Genomic DNA, 17,421 nt, shown 5'->3' on the forward strand with positions numbered 1-17,421 from the left:
TATGGGGACGGACGCCATTTTGGGCAGCTTGGTGGCGAGGGAAGGGAGGGTGAAGGAGACGCGTTCCCAGAATTCAGCGGGCCTTTGACCTCCGTGACCCAAGATGGCTGCGCCCAGGACCGCGGAGGAGACGCTTTGAGTGAGTGGAAGGTAAGAGGGGTCAGTTGCTAAAAAGATGCGGGGAGGTTGAACTTGGGGTGACCAACGGGGAGAGTGATCCTAGAAGTTGATTTAGATCGTTCGCCCATGTAGTCTAGCGTGGTCTGCACTGACTGGCAGCGGCTCTGCAGGGATTGGAGCTTCTGCACGCAGAGACTGTGCTTTGCCACTGAGCTATGGCGCTTCTCCCTAAAAGCAAATTTAGGGGTTTAAATAGACATGCAGGTGAAGCTGCCTCATACAAAGGCCACACCAGACTTTTAAAGCACTGTGACACCCCTTTAAGAGTCATGGGAACTGGAGTCTTGTAAGGGTGCTGATAGTTGTTCCCCTCGTAGGGCTACAATTGTCAGAGTTCCCCGGGAATAAGAATTGATGGTTAAATACTATATAGAGGGAGTGCATCCCCAGCTGCACTTTAGCCCATGTTTGTGAAGCAGAAGCTGGTTGTTGCTCTGGGTTAATAGCACCTAAATGCAAAGAGGTTACTTTTCTAAATGTGGTATCAGTTGAATGATTTCTCACCCCTGACCTTCAGCCTTTCCCTTCCTGAAACTGAGCCAGGACCCCCAGGCCCCATAGTTCCTCCTAAAAAAAGCACCCTATTCCTTCAGCTATATTTTCAGAAAATATATCTAGCAGATTCTCAAAGCCCAGCTGCAGCTCTCATCTCTCCTGATGTCCTCTTTGGGCTCCAGGAAAGGTCTTATCGTGAGCCATGAGGACTCATTAGCTGTCTCCTGCGATTTTCAGGTTAGAATGGCACAGGCTAGCCAGTTGCACATAAGTGGGGGGGACACTCGTAGTCAGTGTTGGAAACTCGGGTGTATAAGCTGGGTGCCAAATGGCACCTTAAACCTAGGTTACAGTTGCCACAACAGAATATCTGTTTGCCACGGTGTTGGACTAGATGACTCCTGGGGTCCCTTCTAACACTGCGATTCCATGATCTCGATTAAATTGCTGTACTGTGGCTTGCTCTTGCAACAATTCACTTGTCCCAGTATGCAAGAAGGAGAAACACACACAATGGAAATGAAAATAGAAATTAACTATGGATTAAGGCAGAGGTTTACAAACTGTGGTTGCCAATCTGGCACCCAGAAATCTCCACGGAGTTGTAATTGGACCTGCACCAGTAGCAAAATGTGCCTGGCGCCTGAGGAATTTTAATCAATGCCCGTGGTTGGATTTCCAATGTAACAATAGGCTCCAACTATAGTTGGCTCTGGCTCCACCTCCTGTTGGCCTGCTTTCTGCCCTATCAGTCACAAGGGACACCAGCTACCCCAACTTGTCATTGCATTTCTTCCAGTTTGGGTTAAAGATTACTGATGCTTTAGAGCAGTTGTTCCCAACCCTTTTTTTGGCCATGCCCCACCTAAGCATCTCTAAAATCCTGATGCCCTCCCCACTGTGACATATAATTCTTGTTATTCAAAGTGAACTTCTGTTCATGTGTAGGAAGCCTAAAAGGCCATTCACTGTTAATAACTCATTCTCGATTTGGCCCCCTTAAAAATCAAATTGCCCCCCCTGTGGTCCGTGTGCCCCATGTTGGGAACCACGGCTTTAGAGTATTGATTCTTATGTGCTGGTTTTTAGATACTTTGATTATTTCGTCTTTCCCCAGCTTGGAGTCTTCCAGATTTCTGTGGGTATAGGGCGGTATACAAATTTAATAAATAATAAAAATAAATAATAACAATTCCCATAATTCCTGACCTTGGGTCATTCCGACTGGGGCTAATGGAAGTTGTAGTCCAAAACATTTGGAGGGCACCAGGTTGGGGAAGATTATCTTTTCCTGAGTTGTATATAGTTTTAAGCCATTGTTACTTCTCCTTAGTTGTGAAATTGATGTGCTTTTGATTTTATATGTGGTTTTTTGTAATCTGTCCACAGATGACATTGTCTAGAAATCTTTTTAATAATATTAAATTTGACTTTTTCTAATTCAGATCTAGCCAGAACTTGAATTACGATGTCGAAGATATCCCGTGCTGCTTCTAAAGCAGTACAAAAGGTGGACCCTGGAAATGTGATCCGGTCGATCATCCGAGCTGGGCAGGCTGTTCCTGGACCACCCTTAGGACCTATCCTTGGGCAGGTATGCATGGGAGAGGGTTAGGAGGAAGGGAGGTCTAGCAGAATTGAAGTTTGAGGCTAGATCACTGAGGGAGTTTCATTTGCAAGTGGGCCACAGTTTGGGACATAAATTGGCTCCTTTTAAAAAACTATCGTTTTTGCTGTTTTCTTCTCTGGCTTTGATTAAAATCACTGGTATTGATCATAATGAAAACAATGAAGGTGTAGCTAACTGGCTGGAAGGTGGCAATTGAGTGCTTGGGTTTGGATCAACTGAGCAGTTATACTGTTTGGCTTGGAAACCCACTCCCTAGTCCTTCGATTGCATGAACTTGTTGGGATTATCCTGAACCTTCTCCCCCGCCCCATCTCCCCCCCCCCCATCTGTACCATGGCAGTGAGGTATATATGTATACGCGCACAAAATTAGCAGCTAAGTCTTGAAACGCTGGGCAATGTGTTCTGGAGGCCCTGCTGTTAAACCCCAGATGTGTGTAGAAGTTGATTGCCCTTGTTCACTGGTAAGAGTGGGCAGGGGGGAAGAACACTCTCGACATGCTTAGAGGCACTCTCTTCTTTATTGCTTCACGTTCTGGAGCTGAACCCCCAACTCAGATACAATCCTTATCCGATCGTAAGCAAAATAGAGTGAATCACAGCCACGTAGTTTGGTTAGTCATTTTGCTAAGCTGCTTTTCTTAGGTTAAGGGACATGGAAGTGGTGATTTCCTTTAAGAAACTGTTTTGGCAATTTTGAGAATAGAAGATAGAAATGAAGCTGGCTGCAAGAGCGAAAAAACTTTCCCACTCCCTCGGCGGCAGGATTGTGTCTCCCTTTGTAGTACAAAGAAGCACAGATTGCGAGATTTGATTTCTAAGGACACATGTGACAAAACTTAACTCTGCTGTTTCTGAGCTTATGGGGTGCAGATCAATTACTGTAACAAAATTAGGAACCCAAGACATAAGAGCAGATCCTAGTTCTTCTGTGCCCATTATGCTCAGGTGACTGAAGGTGCGTCCAGATGTGGATGATTTAGCAGCAGCTGATCATTGCCATTCTGCTTTAACCGAGAACCTGAACAGTATCTAATTCCAGACTTCTAGAATCCAAACAAAATACTGTAGTCCAAGCGAGCAGTCCTTGTATCCCAGTCCCATATATTATGGAGGAAGCCATTTTTACTGGGGCCATGGTGTGTGTATTGGGTCGGGGGGGGGAGTTAAGTATTCCCACCCCACCATTAGCTGCACTCTCCTACTGCAAAGGAGGGGAGTGGGGACTGATACAAAGGCAACAATATTTGGAGAGGGAAGAGCTAAAGTGACGGCAGTGATTCTTAGACAGGAGAGGCAGACCATAGAGAAGGACATTTCTCAAGCACAATCTGTACAGGGCATCATTGACTTGTCTAGGCTGCAACAGCTGGGTTATCTACACTTGAGAAAATAGTGTGTAGCATCCATTTTTATGTTTAAATGGGATTTTCTGAGCTGGGGTGGAGGGGAGGAAGTTGAATAGGGAAAACATGAGATGAGGTTGTTTTGATTTTGTAGATGCCCTGCAAAAAGTGTGTCAATGAAGTGTGACTTTCTCACAGCAAATGACCGCTGTAGAGGCAGCCTCCCCCTATGAAGGTTCTGTTGTTACACCCTTGCTGATACACCCAGTGCCCTTTTGGCCCTCTGTTCCCAGTGAGGGCACCCAAGAGAAAAGTGAAGCTGTTTGCCAGACAGCATCACAAAAAAGGTATCTCACAGTCCGCCCCAGACAGACTTGAGCTGTATGTGCTGACCTGTTCTGAGTCCTCTGGAAGTGGAGGGACCAGTGGCGGCTGGTGGTGCTCTTGGGGAGAGTTGAGTAGTGTGCCTCCAGTGCTCTGACCCTTGGCTTTTAAGGTGGCAATGTCTGTGGAGCTGGTGGCTGGTGGTTTGGACGCAGCAGTGGAACTGTTCTTCTGTAGCCTGCGGCTGTCTGTAGGAGACTTCAGTCACTGCTTGTGGTGGTTCACCTGGGCTGTGTCCGTAGGGCATGCCAGCCGTGGCCTGAGCACACTTGCAAACCCTGTCAGGTGTCAAGTGCCCATGGTGTGTTTCATCTGTGTTTCTACGGAGCTGCTCATCCATTGGCTGAGTATGTCCAAGGCCCCGGCTGCCTCGGATGTGGCTGTGGCCTGTTTCCCTTCTGCACCGAGTGCTTCTGTGGTGCTGGAGGGCAGCGCAGCACTTTAGCGCAATGGCCAAGAAGTTCTTCCCCATGAAGATAGAGGAGATGCGCTGGTCATGGCAGAGGAGCAACAGCCCCCCGCGGATGAAGATGGTGGCCACGTTGACGCTGGCCAGACTCAGAAGCGGGTAGAGAGCGCCAGGGCGAGGGCCCTGCACCCCCAGCTCATTTAGCGAGACGCAAGGGAGAATCAGCAGGAGGCCATAGCAGTAGAAGAAGGTCAGGCCCTCAGCCCACAGGGGGAGCACCCGCCGCTGCGGCTCCCACAGGCTGGCCTGAATCTCCAGCACATCCAGCAGGTCCAACACCACCCAAAAGAGGCGCCCGCGCAGTTCGTCTTTCTTCCGGAAGCTGGCGGAGGCCTGGGCCACCAGCTCAGCGGCTCCAAGGACCGTGTAAAGGGCAGGGATGCAGATGGAGAGCAGGAGGGTCAGGGTGCGCCGGGCCAGCGGGTCAGGCGCCCGCCCCTCGGTTGCATAGTGCTGGTAGACGAAGTAGAGCTTGATCTCCAGCGCGAAGGCAAAAAGAAACCACAGCACCATGGCGTAGCCTCGCTGGGCCGGCCTCACCTCACTGCCTACCCACATGGTTGCGTAGCGCAGCACAAGCAAAAAGAAGAGGTCCCCAGCCAGGGCAAGGGCGCCGACTCCCAGGCGCCGGGCCCCTGTGCTCTGCTCCACCAGGTAGACATCCATCGCCCCCATGGTGCAGACGATGACCACAGCTGCCACACAGGTGTGTGGGATGTTGGGGGCCTGCTGCTCCATGGTGCCTTTGGGGGGGGGAGGGGAGAAAGAGGAGAGCATACAATGAAGGAAATTAAGAAGGAACGTTGGGGGCATTTTCTGAGGATCTTGCTTTCCCATCTGAAAGGGGTGAGAAAGAAAGAGCTCTGGAACATTGGAAACTGTCTTGTAATGAGTCAGACCCTGTGATCCCATCTAGCTGGTACTGCGTGCACTGACTGGCAGTGGCATTCCAGTGTTTCAGACAGGATTCTCTCCCAGCCCTGCCTGGAGAAGCTGGGGATCAATCCTGGGACCTTTTGCATGCAAAGGAAACTGAGCTTAAACGCGTCCAAATCTATGCATTTAATCAAATAAATAGGGGGGGGGGACCTTGGTTGTGGCCTATTATTAATTAATTAAATTTCTATTTTATTTTTAATTTGCCCATCAGTAAATATTTCCTTGGTGTCATATAAGCAAAACAATGCTCAAAACAAAACAAAAAACAAAAGGGAAAATAACACAGTTAAAATTGAACAGCAGTTTTGTTACGACAGAGATAAGATTAAAAAAGCTCAAACTGAAAACACTATTGAAAAGCCTCTAGGTGAATAAAAAAAAAAGGTATTTGCAACCACTGAAAAGGCTATAGAGGAGACATACATGGGAAAAGGCAAGTCTTCTAGGGATGTGTAGGTAAAACCAGCATCATCAGGGCTTGCAGGGGCCTTCTGGCTTCAGTGCCGCAGCCGGGCTGGGACTGTGGGTGGTTGCTGAAACCTATTCACATGAGCTGCAAAGAACAGCAATGGCGGGTAGGGGGCATATAAATAAACTTGCCTTGCTCTACTTACTTTGTGACTCGTGCCAGCCTGTAGAAAAGGTCACTCTTGCTTCTGCACAGTTGAACTGCCTAGTTGGGGGTGCCTTCTTCATGCCCTGTCAGTATCCGTTATCGGAAGGCTGAAGCAATCGCCTTTGTCTTAAAATGCCGGATTGCTGATCCCATCTGATCACTGGAAACTCCATGACTGTGGACTTCGAAGCCTGGGGGTGGGGAACCTGCAAAGACCCATTGGTTTAAAACCTCCAATCGCCTTTTCCCTGGTCAGTTCTCCTGAAAGCCCACTTCTTCTTTTGCTTCATCCCAAACCAGACCTAAGAGATTTGGGCTTTGAACCAGGAAGCCCCTCCTTCAAAACACGTCTGGACCATGAACTTCCTAGGCGGCCTTAGCGAAGCCCCTCTCAGTCTCCCCACCACCACCAGTCTGCAATATGAGGATAAGAATGCAGGCCTACTTTTCAGGGTTGTTGCAAGGATTAAATGCAACCCGGCAATGCGTGTAAAACCCTTTGGGTATTCTTTAAAAAGCTATATAATATGTGCTGCCAACATTAATAGTCTGAGCACATGTCACTTGAGAGGGGGCCTTTTCAGTTATGCCTCCCCCTGCTCCTCTGGAGGTCTCCCTGCAATCATTAACATCCTTACACAATCAGGTAAAAAGTTATCCCTTCTCCCAGGCATTTGATGGGTTATGAAGATTTTGCTGTCTATTTATGGTATGCGTTTTGCTGCTGTTTTATTGGTCTGTTTTATAGATTGTTGTAATTGCACTGTAATGCATTGTTCTTTTTTATTTTATGGTTAATGTATGTTATGCTCTTCAAGTTTTTGCAAGTGGCTTGGATAGTCTTTCTGTGGCAAGCAGCTAGTACGAATTCAGAAACAACAATAGAGTATTGTGGCACATTAAACACTAACAAATTTATGATTGCACTAACTTTCATGGACTGTAGTTTGTGAAAACCTTTGCTGTAATAAATTTGTTGGGTCTCTTAAGGTGCCACAATACTTGTTGGTTTTGCTGCAACAGGCTGACACAGTCTCTTTGACTAGCATTAGGTACAACCTGTTAATTCTGCATTTGGGTAAAGGTGTGTTTTTCTTTAGTCCTGAATCTACTGCTAATCAATTTTACTGGATCATCCCAGGTTTTAATGTGAAACAGGCAAATTCCGCTCCACCAACTTTCTACTGCACATGAGTCACAGTTTTTAAAAACCTCAGCTCACCTTTCTCTTAACCATCTCTTTTTTCAAACTAAAAAGCCTCAAATGTTGTAACATCTCCTCCTAGTGCAGTTGCTGTCCAGCTCCCTGATAATTTTTGTTGCCCTTGTTTTCTGCACCTTTCCCAGCTCTGCATTATCCCTTTTTGTTCCCCGTGTGGCTGCACCATGGATTTCTGTAAAGGCATTGCAGTGCAATCAGTCTTACTTCCAGCCCTTTCCCTAATACAGTAATCACAGCCGTGGGACTTGCCTCTTTTGTACTGGCATGAAGTATTATTTATGAATTAATATTGATAATGAACCCTTCCTTAACTTTATTGTCACTTGGATGCCCGCATGGAGATTTTGTGCTGAGCACATCCAAAGGGCTTAAATTTGAGCCAGCAGTCAAGCTGGCTGAAGTTGCAATTAAGGAGAGGCTGCCCCTGCCCATGTGCAGAGTATGCGTTTAGACATCTAGGACAAGAGTGGGGGAGCATTTCCAGGTCAGAGTGCATAACATCCAGACAGCTTGAGCACCCTGCCCCCAACACCTGGCCCACAAATCTTCCCCACAGGGTTACAGCCACCACATAGATCATCACAGCACAGCAATGACTCAGTATGGACAGTTTGATGCTAACTCTGGACCAGCGCAGAAGTGGAGCAACAGAAGTAGATGCACAAAACTAAACCTCTCTGCAGTCAGACAAACTTATCCACTACAACCCCAAGATCTTATTCTGGGTCAGTTCAGACATAGTTCCCTGTCCATTCCCCCCACCCCCCAGTAATCCCCACAAAACTGAGACATTCCTCCCTCCCACCCCTGAATTACCATACAAATCCTCAGCCTTCTTGAAAGGACAAGGCACTGGGATTTGGGACCCCCTCTGCCTGCTCAACTTGCTCAGACCAAGGTTTTCAGGAGCATGAAGGATGTAGGAAGAGGCTTCAGGACAAGCAGGAGTGCAGAAGCCAAGGCCTGCATGGAGGCACCATTTGCCCAGTGAGGAGAGAGAGAGCTGCTCTGTACATCCTCAGAGGCACTCTTTCTCCTGCTCATATATCCTCAGGCGCATACCAGACAGGACTGGGAGGGAATGGGGTCTTCTCCAGTTGTGAGTGAAATTCCCCTACCCAAGGAGTTGGGAACCACTTTGTGTACAGAGATAACAGGGAGGTATCCTGATTCTTGGATTTATTTGATTTTTATTAGACGGGGGAGCCTTGTAGAAAGTGTGCATGTGTGTCTGTTTCTGTGTGTCTGTCTGTGCATTATGCTGGAGGGATCTCCGTCCTCTAGATTGGGGGTGTCGGTGTCAAGGGGAGGGACCTATTTGCCGGACAAGTGCATGGGAGCTGTGTGTGTGTGTTTGTGTGTGTGTCTGCTTGACTCTGTCCCTGTTCAGCCATCCTGTTTTTGCCGCTGGGAGGGAGGGTGGGCTCTTGAGTCCTTGCCATTCACATCCTCCCCTCCCCTCCCCCTCCTCAGCTCTACAGTTGCTCCTTGTGCCAAAGGAAACGCACACAGGATATCCTGGTTCGGCCCCCTCCCCACTGCTGGCGGGCGGGGGTGGGGGATCTCTGGCGCATCCTCCCCTCCTCCCTTCTTCCAATACCTGCAGGGATCCGGCAGCGTGTGCTTCTTCCTACCTCTCCCGATGTGCTCAGAGCAAGGCAGAGACAGGGTGAGGCGGTCTGTTCTCCCTCAAGGAGGAGGAGGAGGAGGATCCCTGTGTGTGCGTCTCCCCACCCCCCGCCTGCTCTTGGACGGAGGATTTAAACACACACGTACACACAAAATGCCCTCTTTTCGCCTTCGCCGTCATTCAGTTTTTCTTGCCCATTCAAAGGGCCAGGGCTGTGGGACTGTTTCCAAGTGGTTTTCATTTGAGCCTTCATTCAAGTCTGGCACAATTGAAGTAACCGTCGAGGGGCGGGGAGTTCCTCTGAGCATATACTGAGTGCCTCTTCGGTCCCAGGGGCAGGTGATTCACTCAGCCGCAGGTCTGGGTGTGCTCAGCACCCGGGCAGGAGGAAGCCACTTGAGAAAAAGCCCCCTCGCCCCTCCAACTTTGCCAGCTTGAGTGGGATAGATGTGTAAGAAATGACTCTGTCTATCCAGGATTAAAGGAGGCAGCTGGTTCCAAACCAGAAGGGTTAATTATCATCCAGGCAGCTTGAGACTCAGCACCACTCTTTAGAAATAGACTGCTGTGCTGCACCTCTTTTCTGGAGCAGAAACTAGCCTACTGTAGATAGGTGAAATTTGCATTCCCTCCCCCTCCACTCTCTTTTTCCTCTGAGCCTGCCCACTATTGGCCACATGGTCCCTGGAAGCTTTCCCTTGGGCTGAACAAGGGATTCCTCCACCATCACCCCCACTGTTACCCCCCCCCCACCAAGCTTAGACAGGGCAGCTATAGGAGAGTTTGCCCCTTCTGCAGAAGGCTTGGGAGCTGAGTCCTGAAATCCTTCTAGCACCCAGAGGAAGGAAGATTGGGTAGAGACACAATAGCAGGCTTCAAATAGCTGAAGGGCTGTCACTCACAAGATGGAACAGACTTGATTCTGGTCCAGACAGCAGGATTAGAAGCAATGGGTGGCAGCGGGGGGGGGGGGGGGGGGAGGGATGTCAGGGAGCAGATTTCAGCTACATGTGATACAGCCTATTCAGTAGTGGAACAGGCCACCTGGGGACATGGTGGGCACTTACTTTCCAGGAGGCGGATCGCCTTCTCCCAGGAATGCTGTGGTTGCATCCTGAATTCTTCCCGATCCTGCAAAGTGTTGGACTAGCTGCCCTCTGAATTTCCTTCTCACTTTGCGTGATTCCTGTCTCTTGTCCCCCTCCAGAGAGGCATCTCCATTGGGCAATTCTGCAAGGATTTCAATGAGCGCACAAAGGACATCAAGGAAGGGATCCCTCTGCCCACACGCATCATTGTACGGGTGAGAAGAACATAATTTACCTATTTATTTAGAGGCAGGAAAACATCTTGCAGGCAGACGTCTGTCTTGAACCTTGAGTGCCTGTGCCCCAGAGTTCAAATACTTCTGTGTGCAGCTTGCTCTGGAGGATCCCAGGTCGTGTGCCAACCACTTTTGATGTCTTACACGGAGCCAGATCCTTGGCCCATGTTGTATACAGTGACTGGTGGTAGCTCTCCTGAGACATGTGCTGTACCACTGAGTTACTAATAATAATGGATGTGGTAGTCCAGAACATCTGGAGGGCCCCACGCCTGGTTTGCACCTCATTTTTGTGTTTGCGCCTTTGCCAGAGATCTCTGAGGCATGGCTGACTTAACTCTCTTCCCTTTTCCCTGTACTCCTTTTTGCAGCCTGACCGATCGTACGAGCTTCAGATAAACAAGCCAACAGCCACGTATTTTCTGCTGTCGGCGGCTGGCATAGAAAAGGGAGCAACAAATCCTGGTGAGAGACACAACCAGGGAGGGAAGCTGCTGGTTAGAGTGAAGGTCCAGAGGCAAAGTGCTGGAAGAGAACGGCAGAAAGGAGCCATCTGAGCACCAGAGGTGGGGGGGGGGGGGAACACGGGACCAGCAACCCACGTCCTGGCAATGTTGTCACCAGTGGCTTCTGGGTTGGGATTGGTTTTCCCACCTGTTTGTCAAGGCTCAAATCACTTAAGTACAGAGGAACCTTGTTTCCCAAATGGCTTAGTTGCCAAACAAATCAGCTCTCTTAATGCCGCAAACCCAGAAGTGAGTGTTCTGGTTTGCAGGTGCTTTTCGGACACTCCTGCAGCCAATTGGAAGCCATGCCTTGGTTTTCGAATGGTTTTGGGAGTCTTCTAATGCTCTGCAGGATGTTTTTTTCCATTTGTTGTTTTTGCTGTGACAGTCTAGCACAGTCTCTGGAGTTACCACTAAGTACATGCCCCACATTAGAACAGGTTCAAAATTGTGTTGGGGGAAGCATAAGCCTTGGAGTTTGAATATTTTGAGTTCACCCCCCCCTCATGTGCATGGTAACACACATGGCTAAAAATGTTGGGAGTTTTGAGGTGTGCTGGGATTTCCCCCTCTTGGGCTTTGGTAGCAAACCTCCACTTGGCTCTTCCTGGCTTTAAGACCCTCTCTATGCTGTGCTGCAGGGCACGAGGTGGCAGGAATGGTGACCTTGAAGCACCTGTATGAAATCGCCCTGGTGAAGTCTCAGGACCCGAACTTCGTGCTCCGCGACACGCCGCTCGAGAAGGTCGTCCTGTCGCTCATGGGGACTGCCCGGTCGCTGGGCATCAAGGTGGTGAAAGAGTAAGTGACTGGTGCCCATGGGAATCAGTGGCTGAAGAGCACAAACCTTGGGAAGAATCCACGAGGCAGCGGACAAGCAGACTCTGGTTGCAGTTTGCGTACAACGATAAACCAGGCTTCTCGGTTTATTGAATGAGCAGGGGGCTGGTCCATGTTATCTTCCCAGTTTGCCCCACCCTTGGGGCAGGCAGGAGTAGGAAACTGGGAAGCCTCAGCTTCCTGCTCTGCCCAAAAGAAGGGTCATAGTTTCTTGCTTCCATAACAGCTTAGGACCAGTTTACTTAAGGGATCTCCCCACCACCCTAGTTGGATCACTTTAATCTGCAGAACTTGCAGTTTGACTAAAGCCACACCATCCCAGTCCACATTTGCAGGGATTTGACCCTTTAGTGTGGCAGCACATTTGCTGTGGAACTCTGTCCCTATTGACATTAGGCGGTTGCTCTCACTATATTGTTTTGTTGTTGCTATATTTATTACTCGCCTTTTCTCCAAGGACATGGTTCTCGTCCTCCCAGTTTTATCCCCACAACAACCCTGTGAGGTAGGACGGCTGCTGCAAACGTCTTCCAGCAAGCCCACCCAGGCATTTTGCTTAGCTACCTCTATTTGTTTCAAAAGGTTTTATTGATTTCATCTGTGTTTTGGTGACGATGGTTTTGTGCCTATTTATTTTTCAATTCGTTTGTGGATTTCGGCCCCTTTGGAGCTACAGTGGGAGAGCTCTCTGCTCGATCGGTTGACCAGTCTTCTAAACAAATAGCAAACCAACAACAAATGGTGGCTTCAGATGGGCTGGTGCTTATTCAGAAAGTATGGATCACAGTCATGTGTTAATGTAGCCTCTGCTTCCTGGCCTGTTTTTTTGGGGAGGGGGTTGGGGTTTTTTTTAGGTGGTGGTGGGAAGAGAGAGTATTGTGGGGGGAAACAATAACTGAAATTTGGTGACCCGAGGAGGTGACCCTCAATGCCATTGTAAGGAGAGGCTGTGGGTGGGAACCAGGATACAACGGGCAGCCAAAGTAACTTGCCAGGTGGGATGGAGTTTCCTGGCAGGTGGATCACTGTTGCTTGCCCAGGAGGGGCGAGGCAGCAGAGAGGTGGACATTGCACTGACCTCCCTGCTGCTTCACCCTTCTCCCCCCCGTAAGCAACAGTGACCTTCCTCCCAGGAAGTTGGTCGAGCAGCCCTGCCCCACCTGGTGAGCCCCACCTGAGCAGCAAACCCTGTGAAGCAGCAGAGAAAGGTGTGGGGCAGAACTGGAAACGGGGCAGATAGGCTTGACGTGAAGCAAGGAGGTGCAATTCTCTTTCCTCTTCCCCCTCCTCCAGACTCCATGCAGAGGAATACGCTGCTTTCCTGAAGGAGCGCGAAGAGTTATTGGCAGCTCAGGCCGAAGCAAAGGAAGCCGAACTGGCAGCTGCAAAAAAGAAATGAGCACCACCTCCCTCCATTTGGGCACACTGAGATTCAGATCCCCAGAATGCTTGGAGTGTGAATGGCGCCGGCTTCTCACTTGTCCCGTCTGCTGTGCACTGGGAGCTAAGTCTGCCCAGTGACTGGTTTGGTGATGCCTTGCTGAAGAAGACAGAGAGGAAGGCGAGAGGGTCAGGTCTGGTCTGACTCTGGAACTCCCTATGTAATTACTGTCAGTCCCTTTTCAGTAAATGATATCTTTTTTTAAAAAAAAAAAATCTCACAATTTTCCTCTGTGTCTTTGAATGTCTGTGCTGTGTTTAGCTTTCCTCTCCCTTAATCTTTTAAAAAGTTATTAAACAAGACCTATTTCCTGCTTAATCACCAAAAACTCTGAGTAAATACACGCTCATTAAAAATAACGAATCTAGGTTCATTTGAAAAACACAAATAAACTTGGAAGATGGAACGAAACAAGTTGACCTAAAATTTATCAAGAAACGAATTGGAGCAAAAGTCTAAAACAAATATACATAATAAAATAAAATCGCATGCTAAAGTTAAAAATCTCGGTGGGCTTGCCTACACAAAAGAGTTTTTAGCAGGTGTTGAAAACAATATAGCAAAGGTGTCTTCCTAAAATCAGTTGGCAGGGAGTTCCAGAGAGCAGGTGCTGTCATATTGAGGAGCTGATTCCTTGCAGTTGGGGAACGAACATTACATGGCACTTGCAGACGCGCCAGTTCCACAGGTTGAGATGGTTACGTGGACACATACAACTTGTCATTCAAAGAAGGAGTAATACATCAAACATTAAAAAAACTTCCCTGAACAGGGCTGCCTTCAGGTGTCTTCTAAAAGTCACATAGTTGTTTATTTCCTTGACATCTGATGGGAGGGGGTTCCACAGGGTGCGCACCACTACCGAGAAAGCCCTCTTCCTGGTTCCTTATAACCTCACTTTTCGCAGTGAGGAAACCTCCAGAAGGCCCTTGGAGCTGAACCATCACCCCCCAGCTGAACAATAGGGATGGAGACGCTCCTTCAGGTATCCTGGGCCATTTAGGGCTTTAAAGGTCAGCACCAACATTTTGAATTGTGCTTGGAAACTTTAATTTGAGGCTTCTTCCCAAACAAAAGTTACCCTCTCCCCATGGCTGCTCCCCATGGTTTTAAAGGGATTCTCCTAACACTTGTAATGAAATTGCTAAATGGAGTATCCAGCAGGTGTCAGGGCTGAGCCGTACCTCATCTTTTTTGAGCCCTTTCAATTCACCCATGCCAGCATCCCTCTCACTTCATTCAGGCATCTGTGGTGCTTTGTGGAAACTACCACAGATCTAAGCACCTCTCATATTAAAAATAATAATAATGAACAGTGCATTTTTATAGGCTTCTGCCCCAGCCCGATAGGGTGCCATCCTGCAACAGCCACACACATTCCTGTTGTTTTGCATCCAGGAATGATGGGCTGCATCTCCCTCGCTGGTACCCAGAATTTCCATAGCAACGAGTGATACTGCTCAGGGCACCACCTTTGTGTTACTAGGGCTGCTTGGGTGGCAGAGGATTGCATCAGAGGGGAAGGAGGGTGTCCGGAAAGAGAGGTGTAGGCATCATTGCTTGGGGCAGTGGATCAAATTGGGGGCTTTCTTGGGGAAATGGGGAGAGGGTCCCATCCACAGGACCCCAACCTCCTGAAATGGAAGACGCTTTGAGCAAAAAGCCTGCCGTCTTGCAGAGATCCCATCTTTCAACTCCCCTCGCATGTTAGCCAATGCACTACAAATGATTTCCCCAACAGATGATGGCAATATACCACGAAGCTCAGCCGCTTGGGGGATATACAAGTTGACCACTGATTCTCAAAATCACACACCCTATCTTCAAAGGTTTTTTGGTTTCTTGTGCACTTTGCCCCATTCCATTTGCGGAAACCAACCATCTAAAGTGCTAGTCACACCACTACCCCTTTATTCTAAGAAGGTACATCCTTCATAAGCTAAAGTTGGGCTCTCCATTTCCCCACCCCCTCACTCCTGGCTAAACTTTTATACCTTCAGCAACTGTGAGATAGCCAGAAGTTTGGTAGGTACTATAGTGGTGACCAGTTTCACCTGTTGAAAGTCTGCCTGTCCTGCCATTAAAAAGGCTCAAGAAAGGAGATTCCAACTAAACAAAAGAGAGAACTTTCTGACAGTAGGAGCTGTTTGACGCTGGAATGGACTCCCTTGGGAGCTGGTAGACTCTCCTTCACTGGAGCTTTTGAAGCAAAGGTTGGATGGCCATCTGTCATGGATGCTTTAGTTGAGATTCCTGTAGCCTTAGGCTCCAAGAATTTGTCTAAACCTCTTTTACATTCTCCAAGTTAGTGGCCAATGATACAGCCTGTGGAAGGGAATTTCACAATTTAGCTGTTCGCCATGGTTTTGACACATGCCAGTCCAGTCAAAATGGCAACCAGTAATACTTCAGAGGTGCTGAAGGGGGAAAAAGAGGGTGGGAAGATCATGGCAGTTCTTGGAAGAGCTTTCTCACTCTTAAGAGCTGTTTGGCAGTGGAATGGACTTTCGTGGAAGGTGGTGGACTCACCTTCGTTGAAGGTTTTTAAGCAGAGGTTGGCTAGCCATCTGTCAGGGATTTTTTTGCTGCAATTTCTGCACTGCAGGGGGTTGGACTAGATGACATTTGGGGGTCCCTTCTAGTTCTAAGACACTATAATTCTACAATTGTTTTTAACTATACCCTGTTCTTCTACCAATAAGTATCCAGTGCGGCTTGCAAAATAAAAGTGGGGACCACCGATAATGAAGGATAAGCATTTTATGAACAGCAGAATGAAAAGAAACAAACCCACCAGGAATTAAAATAATGGAAAACAGTAGCAGAGCCTCTCTCTTCCTGCGACACTTAAGCAACTGATACTCAGTGGCATACTGGCTCCCACAGTGGGGGGCAGAACAGAGCCATTGCAGCTGGAAGAGTCAGATTGGCAATAGTTGAGATTTCGAAAAAGGAATCTCAAATGTCTATCTTCTTTGATCCTATGAAGTTTTGGGGCAGGCGAAGGGTTCAAACAGCAGGCTTCCAGCGGAGCCTTTCCACTCGCCTCAGCTCCATTGCAAAGTGAGCAGGACAGGATGCTATTCAAACTTGGGAACACTCCTCCCATCCCTGAGCTGCCACTCAAAAGCTTTCCAGCCCTGGATGCTGGTTGTGTGCTGTTGCTGTGGCAACGCGAGGCAGGCTGCAAGGGGGGGGGGGCGGTGGAGAGGGAGAGGGAAAGAGCAGAGGCAGTGACGCCAGAGCTTCGGTTGCCTTGTGGTGCTTATTTTCCTTTTCAAGATTTTCAGCCCTTTTCCCTATTTTGGCAGCGAAAGGCAGAATGCAGCTGCGTCAGCTCCTCTCCCCCTCCCGGCACGCAAGCTCTCCACCAGATTTAAAGGCGCAGAGCCCAGCAGCCAGCGACCTTCTGATCCAGGCCCCAGGACTGGAGACACACACACACACACACAGGCTTCTCTTTCAAATGCCTCTCAACCCACCTGGCTGCCCAGCCATCAGACATGAACAGAACACATCATTTCTCTCTAGGGTGCTCTCTGAAAGTGGTCCTCTCTCCATGCACTTGGCCCATCATCTGATGACTGCAGCATCAAGTGATGAATGGGCACGTTGTTTTATGTATGGATGAGGCACCAACTGATCCAGGCGACGACGTCAAATATAACATTTCTCTGTGGAGTCAGACGGTGGTCCACACACTCAAGAGCCAGTCATCAAAGGTTGACTAACAGAATGGTCAACTTGGGATCTTAACAGGAGAGAGGGAGAGAGGGAGAGTCGCATACAGAGAGAAGCTTTTGTGTTTGAGTTGATGGGGAGATGGGAAAATATTTTGTGTGTGTGCATGATGCACACTGGGTGAGACAGAGGTACAGATTTCTGGGAGAGGGGCCACATTTCAACTGCTTCGGATGCAAAGAGTCTTGGATTCAGCCCATGCCACCTCCAGTTATGACGGATCAGGGCAGCAGATCAGGGGTGCCAACTTGAATTAAATATGGGAAGGGGGGAGGGCAGGTAAGCCCCACCCTGCATAATCAATTAACAAAAAGCTGACATGCAGGCACACCCCCCTGGGCCAGTTGTAAGTGCGAAGGCAGGCAGGGGCTGTCGGTGGTTGCCCCATTCACCCCAATGAATTGTACTCCACTGGGTAAAACAGAATGTTTATCTCACTCATACGGGGTTGTAGGGCCAAATTTGGCTTGGTGGAGACACATGGTGTTCAGGCTTTGCTGAATTTTTCATTTTGTCTTTTTGTCTCTCTTATCACCTTCCCCTTTTATTGCCTAACCCCCCTCCTGTGTTCCTCTTCCCTTTTGATTCCCATCCATCTCTTACTTGCTTCTCCTATGCCATAAGTTGAGGGCATGAAATGGGCAGTAGAGATCTTCTAA

The 17,421-nt window shown here is 48.6% G+C and overlaps 2 protein-coding genes across 4 annotated transcripts; one reads left to right on the forward strand and one right to left on the reverse strand.

Annotated features, from left to right (window-relative positions):
- The first annotated feature begins 1 nt into the window (after position 1).
- MRPL11 (mitochondrial ribosomal protein L11) lies at positions 2 to 13,236 on the forward strand. 2 transcript variants are annotated; one of them, XM_083591952.1, is made up of 6 exons: positions 2 to 150; positions 2,121 to 2,269; positions 10,118 to 10,213; positions 10,606 to 10,699; positions 11,382 to 11,541; positions 12,874 to 13,236. In XM_083591952.1, exons 2-6 carry the CDS (start codon positions 2,144 to 2,146, stop codon positions 12,977 to 12,979), a joined length of 582 nt encoding a protein of 193 aa, XP_083448078.1. In that variant the 5' UTR covers positions 2 to 150; positions 2,121 to 2,143; the 3' UTR covers positions 12,980 to 13,236. The 2 variants fall into 2 exon arrangements, with proteins under 2 accessions (XP_083448078.1, XP_083448079.1); XM_083591953.1 differs by having other exon boundaries at positions 54 to 139.
- LOC310752106 (transmembrane protein 121-like) lies at positions 2,807 to 9,350 on the reverse strand. 2 transcript variants are annotated; one of them, XM_083591866.1, is made up of 2 exons: positions 6,057 to 9,350; positions 2,807 to 5,246 (listed from the first exon to the last, which is right to left on the reverse strand). In XM_083591866.1, exons 1-2 carry the CDS (start codon positions 6,136 to 6,138, stop codon positions 4,003 to 4,005), a joined length of 1,326 nt encoding a protein of 441 aa, XP_083447992.1. In that variant the 5' UTR covers positions 6,139 to 9,350; the 3' UTR covers positions 2,807 to 4,002. The 2 variants fall into 2 exon arrangements, with proteins under 2 accessions (XP_083447992.1, XP_083447993.1); XM_083591867.1 differs by lacking the exon at positions 6,057 to 9,350 and adding an exon at positions 5,866 to 5,972.
- Positions 13,237 to 17,421: the final 4,185 nt, after the last annotated feature.

This window comes from Podarcis filfolensis (assembly GCF_964270895.1).
Source record: "Podarcis filfolensis genome assembly, chromosome: 16".
Taxonomy (NCBI): domain Eukaryota; kingdom Metazoa; phylum Chordata; class Lepidosauria; order Squamata; family Lacertidae; genus Podarcis; species Podarcis filfolensis.